This window comes from Fulmarus glacialis, unplaced genomic scaffold (assembly GCF_000690835.1).
Source record: "Fulmarus glacialis isolate BGI_N327 unplaced genomic scaffold, ASM69083v1 scaffold14794, whole genome shotgun sequence".
NCBI classification, from domain to species: domain Eukaryota; kingdom Metazoa; phylum Chordata; class Aves; order Procellariiformes; family Procellariidae; genus Fulmarus; species Fulmarus glacialis.
In genome coordinates, this window is record NW_009207547.1 from 55139 (window position 1) to 63757 (window position 8619).

Here is an 8619-nt window from a genome sequence, read left to right on the forward strand (position 1 = left end):
CATAGTGAATAAAAGAGTAGATAAAAGTGCATTTTCAGATTGAAGAGACTGTCATCTTCTCCTATTGTTTAGGCTTTTTGTATGAAATTAGAATAAATGCAAGGAAAGTGTAACATAAATGGAAAAATACTTTCAGACTTAAAATAAGTTAGGTTTGGAGGGTTTCTTGGTTTTGCTTTTCTTACAGATGCTTCTTGAGAAACACATTTGTTCAGTTTTGATGATAACATCTCTGATTTCGAGGATTTTATGGCCAAGTTCCCCATTTCTGTGCTGTCATGAAGATTTACTTCATTGGGTTAACACTTTCAATAGGCTGCACACTTTTTTCTTTCTTTTAGAACCCTCAGCAAGCTATTGTGCCATCTAGCAGGAAGGCGTGATAAAGCCAGTTAGCTGCTAGAGCCAAATTCTGTTTCTTTTAGTCAGTGATTTTTGATCTTGCGCATAAGATAAATCCATAATTGAAAAGTTAACTTTAGGAAAACTACTTCATAAAAGTACAGATCATAGAAGAGAACTTAATTAAGGTATTTAATGTAATTAAAAGGCGAACTTTTCGTTCCTGAAGGATTTTTGTATTTTTATTTTAAATTCTGTAAGGGGGGAGAGGAGAGAGAGAGACTTGTGTAATGGTGCCTAATGTGGTCAGTTGCAAGATTTGAGTATGTTCATGGTTTATAATGGATGGCACTTCCTGCAGTACTTCCTGGGATACCCTCTAGTGGCTTAAAATAGCTCAGGTAATAATAGAAGTGGGAATCATTTTAAGAAGTCTAGATAGGCTTTTTAAGTACAGTTGTAGTTTCTGTCCTTCTCACAGTTCTAAAATAGTTGTGATTTTCAGATCATAAAGACTTCTTTTGGTTTTAAGTACTGAAATAACCACAGACGTTTTCAACTGAAATGGGTTTAAACATAAAGAATATACATCTTACTCTGTAACAAAAAGCTGTTAAATGAGGTTGGCTGAGGCAACTTTTATATTTTGCTTTAACATTATCATAGACATTAAATGAGATGATTTAAGAGCTTACTTTTGCAAAAAGCGGGAAATCATATGGCTGGATGCTGCACTTGACATTTAATTTTTCCATTTCCCATGCAAACAGGAGTATAGACTAGTTTAAAAATAAACACGCAAATAAATAAATGCATAAAGGCCTCTGAGAGAACCTTTTTAAGCTCTCCTAAAGCAGAAGAAAATGCATGCTAGAGTAAGCCTTAGGGGGGAAGTTAGAAGGTGGAGAAAAAAGATGGAGCCTTGCCTTTTTCTAGAGGAAATGGGCTGTTACATTTGCTCTTCTTCTCATAGAATTTCAGCTGTAAGGAAAGACAAGCAATGAATGCCATACGTGGCCTATGTTTAGGATGATATTTTAAAGAGGTATTTTAGTGAAGGAAGTGTACTTGATAAGGATGAGGGAAAAAAAATGTTTTCTTAGTTATAACTGTGCTCTGTTAGGTCTCAGACGCACTGAGTCAGTATAGAGGTTAACACTCTGTGTGTGTGTGTGTGTGTGTGTGTAATGCTTGCTTCAGTACTAGAAATTAGCTTACAGCCTTTGTGCACGCATGGAGAGGCAAGTGTGACCATGTTTTGTTTTTTTTTTCAATTTCTTTTTTGCAGTAGAAGGGAGAGTTTAATTTCTCTGTTCTGTTACTCACCTATAAAAAACATGATTCCCAAAGCTCTTTGCGTAGCAGTCTGTGATTGCATTTTTAAATTGTTTTTTAAAAGCTGCAGTAGCATTGTGTAAAGGATGATTTTGCAGGATGTAAGTAGTAAAAAATGGCAGTAGTACTCAAGTAGGATCAAATATTATGATCAAGTAGGATCAAGTAACACTTGGCATGTATACCTATCCACATAATAAAGAGGAAACTTAGTAATTTCCTCTTTTCATAGGCTCCATCCTCTTGTGAGAAGATTTTTTAATCAAAGAATTTCTAAATTGTAATGATAAACATACGCTTGGATAAATTTTGTCAATTAATCATTTTTTTTTCTTCCCATTTAATGTAATGTTTTGTTCTTTTTAAATACCAAGCTGCTACTGCTACTTGGTGCTTTTTATTATTTGAAGGAGAAAGGAAAAAAAGAATTCAAGTCCAGAAATACTTCAGTAATTCAGTAGTTCAATAAAAGCTAAACAGACTTTTTTCTGTTCAACAGGCATTGTTTCATGGGAAATTTATTGACACTGGTTTTTCTCTGCCTTTCTACAAACGAATGCTGAGCAAAAAACTTACTATTAAGGACCTAGAATCTATTGATACTGAATTTTACAACTCCCTAATTTGGATAAGGTTTGTAGATTTTTTTTTTTGTGTGTGTGTGATGTTTCATGGATTCTTTTGTTTATATAGAATTCATTGTGCTTTTTTTTTTCTTTTCATTCAGGGATAATAACATTGAAGAGTGTAACTTGGAAATGTACTTTTGTGTGGATATGGAGCTCTTAGGAAAAGTAACCTCACATGAGCTGAAATCAGGAGGTTCAAATATCTTAGTAACTGAGGAGAACAAAGAAGAATATATTGGGTAGGAAGGTGTAGATGTTGAAAAAAAGTGTTCGTATTTCTTCTGTTGCTCTAGTCTTTTTTGACACAGTATATGATTTGTTTTTGTTTTGGTTTGGTTTTTTCCCTATTACTATGTAGTTCTTGGGACTACTGTTGAAATGGTATCTTGGTACATTTTGGTATCTTGGTACGCATGCTCTCTTGGTACATTTTGATCTCTGCTATTCCACTCTTCCCCCCCCCAAAAAAAAAAGAAAAAAGAGAAGACCTGATAGAGGATGACCCGTCTTGTTATTACATGTACAATGAGAGAACAGGTGAAACTGAAAATGAGCAAACCTATTTTCAGTAACTTTAGGTAACAAATCCAGGTGGAGGGAATACATGTATTTGACAGAGGATTTCAAAATTGTTCAGAACTTTGCTGTCACTGTGGAAACTGAAATTCAGAACAGTGTATAATGTGGTGTGACTTAAACTGTTTTTTCTCTTTGTTCTGTTACGCTGCTCTTTCCTGCTTCTCTCATAATCTTATCACTACCTTTCTTTTTCTGAACCTGTATTTCTGATCCATCTATTCAGAATGATCTCAAAAGCAGATGTACACAGATCCTTTTCTGTGATACAGTGTATGTCCAGTGCTGCACAAAAAGTTTCCACTTAAATTAGCAGTCTTTAGTTTCTCACTGAAATAGTTTCTATAGTATGTATATATATTTATTGTCTTTTTTTTTTTATTATTCAGAAGTGGCTTAACCATTTTAGTTGAAACTTAAAAAACGTTACCTCTTCCTCCAAATCTTAGCATAAATCAGAAGCTCAAAACAGAAAATGACTACTCTTTGTTGAAGCTGGAAATAGTCTTATGCTGGAAGTACTGGGCAACCATAGTTATAGGTATTATAAGCAACAGTATTTCTTACTATTCTCTGCCTACATGGTGTTTTTTGCTCAAGAACAGAGTATTTTAAAATCAGTGGAAATTTTTCTTTTCTACCATTGAAACACTAGGATTACGCACTTTTTAAGCTAAAGCAAATTTTGCCATAACAAAATGCCCAAGTAGCATTATTTTCATTAAAAGGTTGCTGAATTTTGATTAGTGAAAGGTTAATAATAATAAATATTTTTTTTTAACTGGAATGGTAATCTAAGTACATCTTGCTACTTTTACTGTTGTCTGAGTTTTGAGATTTGTGATAGTATTGGTATGGTAAGTCCCTTATAGTCTATGGAATCATTCAGTGTAAGAAAGTAAAATTGGAGGGAGTGTGACCTCATGGGAACACACGCGCAATCATACATGTTTGAAATTCTTCATGTTGAGTGCTAATTGATGTTTAATTTATGTTTGGTTTTTTTTCTATCCCAGGCTAATGGCTGAGTGGCGATTTTCTCGGGGAGTTAGAGAACAAACCAAAGCTTTTCTTGATGGTTTTAATGAAGTTGTTCCTCTACAGTGGCTACACTATTTTGATGAAAAGGAGCTGGAGGTGAGGTTTTCTCTTCAAACTTTTTACCTTTTGCAAAGGTAATACATATGGAATGATTAAATAGATAGGTCAGCTTCAATCTCTTATCTGTGGCATGCTGCATTTGATAGCTTCTGAAACATCGCGAATTTAATAGGAGCAGTGGAGGTAAATCATGGTGAAAAGCCAATATCTATTGAATTGGTGTTTTCTGGTGTTCAGCGGTTGGGCATTTTAGATTCCATCCTCAGTATTAAGATGTGTTTTGCAAGTTTCTGTGAAAGGATCAGAATATGAGGTCACAGACAGATCTATTAGTCATAGAAAACTTTTCCCTCTGTGGTAGATGGGTAGAATTACCTTGTAACAGATGGCACGAAGTTCATTCTGGTGTATAGTGATCGCTTACTTTCACATACATGGTCTAGGATAGGTTCTAGGGTTATTACACTTAAGGACAGAAAGTTGTAGGAAACAACAAGTTTTGAAACTGAATTTTGCATATCCTCAATATGTAACCCAAGGGCTGATAACAGGAATCACTTGCATGCACCATGTTTACTTAACAATCAGCCCGACCTATGTTCGCTGTTGGGGTTGTGATTTGGAGCAGGGACAAAAGGCTTTGTAGCGCTATGATTACTTATTTCTGTGAGACCTGCCAAGAGACCTGCCAAGGTTCCCTGTATATAATGCGCAGTGTTCTGAAAGCTTCTTAAGTTAAATGGGAGTTTTTCTGAGAAAGGACTTTGATCTATCTTATTTAGTGTTCAGTTTTCTAGGAGGCTTTGCCTTTAGCACTTTCAGCTTTCATTGCCTCTTGTAATGAATACTTTGCAGACTTACACTTTGCAGTGTGTTATATCTTTACTAGTGGTAGCAGTAGCAGCAATGTAAGCATCATCATCTTGGAACATGAGGCAAGGTTTTAATGAGAAAGTTAATATCCTCTTTCATATAAAATTTCCTTTTATGGAAAAGGTAATATCTTTTATTATTGAAGAATTAGTCAGAAGAAACTAAGTTTCTGGTATGCAGGCTTTCAAACCAATTAAATACATAAACAATTTTGGAGGAGTTCTGTAAACTTAGGATAAAGGAAGATCTAATTGTGGAGTAAAATGAAAGAATTACCGGTCCTGTTTTGGGAGCAAGAACTTCGTTTTTGTTAGCATGTCTCATACAAGATACAAAATTAACTCTTAATTTAAGTCTGTAGACTTGTATATTGACATGTATATTGTCAAGTAGTCATTCTCTTTTCTAGGTTATGCTCTGTGGTATGCAGGAAGTTGATTTAGCAGACTGGCAGAGGAACACTGTTTATCGTCATTATACAAGGAATAGCAAGCAGATCATATGGTTCTGGCAGGTATGTTGATCAGTACAATTTCTGACTTTAGATTTTGTTTTGTTTTGTAACACAAATTACGTGGAGTGGAGGGATGCCATCTGAAGGAATGCTTCCTTTCTTTTTTCTTTTCAGAGAAGGAAAGGAGGATTACTGGTTCTTAGGGAGCATGCTTTAGGGTGGGAAATGGCAGATAGATACCTGCATTACATTTGGATGGTTGGGTCATGAGTACTTTTTCTGTATCTTGTTCTTCTTATTGATTGTACAACAATAAGATTTTTTTGTATTCTTAGCAGTGATCTACCTTCAAAATGTTCTTATATGTAGTACACCTGTACATCTGAAATGCCACATATTATTCATGATTATTGTCATATTAACTGTGCCAGTCTAGCATTGACTGATTATAACTCACATTTTAATGAAGTTGGCTAAGAATTATTTTCAGAAAAAAACCTTCAAAAATGCTATACAGGCTCCCAGTTTCTATGAATTTCCCTAAAGAGAAGTCACGGCTAGGCAGTTCCTGTCTTGTGATAAATTATAGCGATGCTTTCCTATAAGAAAATGATACAAATCAATTATTTGCTAGCTTACTTATATTGTCAGAATAATGTAAGATCTGATGATATGATCTCTTTTTAAGAAGCTTGGTACTGAAAGAACCAGAAGTTAAGGTAACTTGGGTATGATTTCAACATCTATAGAAAAAAAATACTAATCTTGTTAGCCAGGTTTTTCTGAGTCAAAATACTAGTTGCCCTCTCAATTACTGAGATGTTCTCCGTCTCCCCTCTCTTTTCTTCCTCTTCCCTTTCCCAGTGAATTTCCTTACAAAGTGATGCAGCTGTTACGGATGGTGTTTTCTCTCACCAAGGCTGCCACATACTTCAGTCTTGAAATAACCCAGAGCCTGTGGCTAGGCTATTGCTGTGTTTAACTAAAATGGCAATAGTCTTCATATAAAGCGTTGGCATGATTTATATTTTAGTGTAGAATAAAAAAGGTAAAGATTCTTCTTATTTGCTGCTCCCAGCCTTCACATTGTAACGGTTGACAGTGCATATAATCTGAAATCATTGTTTTCTCCCTCCACCCAATTTTGCTGAAATCAAGAAAGATAAACTGTTCTCAAGGTGGTGTCTTTTGAAACGGAATTATACTTTTTCAACAGTCTTGTGGGGGTTTTGTTTTTCTCCAGCTATGTTAAAGATTTTTACTAAGTAATTTGAATTTCTGTGCCTAGTTTGTAAAAGAAACAGACAATGAGGTTCGCATGCGACTTCTGCAGTTTGTCACTGGCACTTGCAGATTACCACTGGGTGGATTTGCTGAACTTATGGGTAAGTAAAAGGTGACCAAAAATTTTATACTGTAACTGTTCCATTTGCAAATGAACCATGCTGCAAGTGTACAGCTAGCAAGAACTTCATGTACATCAGCTTGGACCTAGAAGAGTTTTTTATATCAGAAATCCCATGAATACATTTATAAATTATTAGGGAATTAGCTTATTTCTATGAGAAGAATGTTCATATTCATGTAACATTGAGTAGCACCTAAGGCGCTCTTTCTGCTGTATCTGAGTTGTGTCTTATGTCACGTATATATCATATGTGCTTCTTAAAAGGAACGGATTACACTTTTTTTAATCTTTTTCTCTAGGAAGTAATGGTCCTCAGAAATTCTGCATTGAAAAAGTTGGTAAGGAAACCTGGTTACCAAGAAGTCACACTTGGTGAGTTGTTACATGTAAACTTTCTGTACCTTTAGTGGGTCTCTCTTCTGGTCTTCCATTTCCAAATCAAATGAAATGTAATTTGAATCAGTACTCCATCTTCAGCTTCTTTGATTGCTCTGGCATGCCAATACTGAAAACTTTTCCAGTTGCCCTATTCTTAAATTTTGCTACTGCACTGTACACAGTTTGTCAGTATCAGATCTCTGAAAAGTATGATATCATCCTTCTTGCATAGAACTGAGAGGTGTTTCCCTAATTCTTTATTTTAGAGAATATTAAAAAACTGAACAAAACTCATGTTGGTGTAAGGTATATACAGTTACTAGATACACTTATACAGTAACATTATAAAAGATAAATGTATAGTCATGAGAAAAAGTAGCGTGAAAGAAATCACAGCAAATGTTCAAAACAAGGATGCAGGTACTTTTTCCCGCCAGGCTTTAGACTCTTACTGGCTTGGTATTCCCATGCCAAAGTGGTGCAACAGGTACAAAGATCAGTTTGCCCTATATACTGTGTGCAAAATGGATACACCTTTCTTTGGCAACATTGTGACAATAACATTCATTATACTTTTAAACTAGTTCAGGGAATCCTCCATTTTACCATGTCTCCACTGGTGCTGTTTTTTCAAGTGATGATTGCAAGAGTTAAACATCCCTTTTTGTCTAAGGTAATTTTGGGGAAGACATGGAATGAAACAGAATTTTGGCAGAAGCCTTTTAGGGCGAAGTTTAGAGGGAAAAAACCTCCTATATCCCGGCATGCGTAGGAAGGAGAAAAATTCATCTTTTTCATGCTCTTGCTGGAATTTGGAGATGCATCAAACTAGGATGGTACTAAACTTCATGGTGAACGTTTCCTTTTCTGAGTATTATAGTTCTCTGTATCTTGGGCTGTCTTTAGTCTTTAAAGGTTCTGGTTTTTATCTGATGTGATAACAGTCTTTCGTTTCTTAAAGTATTCCTCTCAAACTTTGTCTGTTTTTACTGCTCATAGAAATGTCAAGGCAGTGAGATTGCACTGGTTGCTATTTCTTAATTTCTAATTGTTAGATCAGAACATTTTTAACTTCAACTATAGCAGTCAAGTTCTATAGTGTTCTACATGGGATTTAGATAACCTTAATAAAATTTTGTTTTTTTTCTGCTCAGTTTTAATCGTTTGGATTTGCCACCTTATAAAAGCTATGAACAACTAAAAGAGAAGCTGCTCTTTGCCATTGAAGAAACAGAGGGATTTGGTCAAGAGTAGAACTGGCTTCTAGTCAAAAAGGAGATCATGCATAGTAAAAGGCCCAGCCAACTAAAATTGCACACTTAATTGTATATAAGCTTTTTGTTCTGTACAGTGATCTTTCTGGAACTCTAAAAGTATAATTGTTCTCCGTTCTTCCACAAAGATATGCAAAACAGTTCAGCCTTTTCTACTTTTATTTATTGCCCTTCCAAAAGACCAGAAAAAACCCTCATAAATTTTGAAAGCAGAAGAGACTTATTTAAAATATATATAAAAATATAAAT

General features: G+C 35.0%; 1 protein-coding gene across 2 annotated transcripts in view; it reads left to right on the forward strand.

Moving 5' to 3' along the window:
* The window catches only part of WWP1 (WW domain containing E3 ubiquitin protein ligase 1), a 54882-nt gene extending 46293 nt beyond the window's left edge, over nt 1–8589 (forward strand). For both annotated transcript variants that reach the window (XM_009576165.1, XM_009576164.1), the window contains 7 exons: nt 2177–2310; nt 2405–2545; nt 3899–4019; nt 5266–5370; nt 6599–6695; nt 7018–7090; nt 8251–8589. In XM_009576165.1, the coding sequence (XP_009574460.1) occupies nt 2177–2310; nt 2405–2545; nt 3899–4019; nt 5266–5370; nt 6599–6695; nt 7018–7090; nt 8251–8350 (771 nt within the window). In that variant the 3' untranslated portion in view covers nt 8351–8589. The remainder of the gene's footprint in view (nt 1–2176; nt 2311–2404; nt 2546–3898; nt 4020–5265; nt 5371–6598; nt 6696–7017; nt 7091–8250) is intronic.
* The last annotated feature ends 30 nt before the right edge of the window (nt 8590–8619 follow it).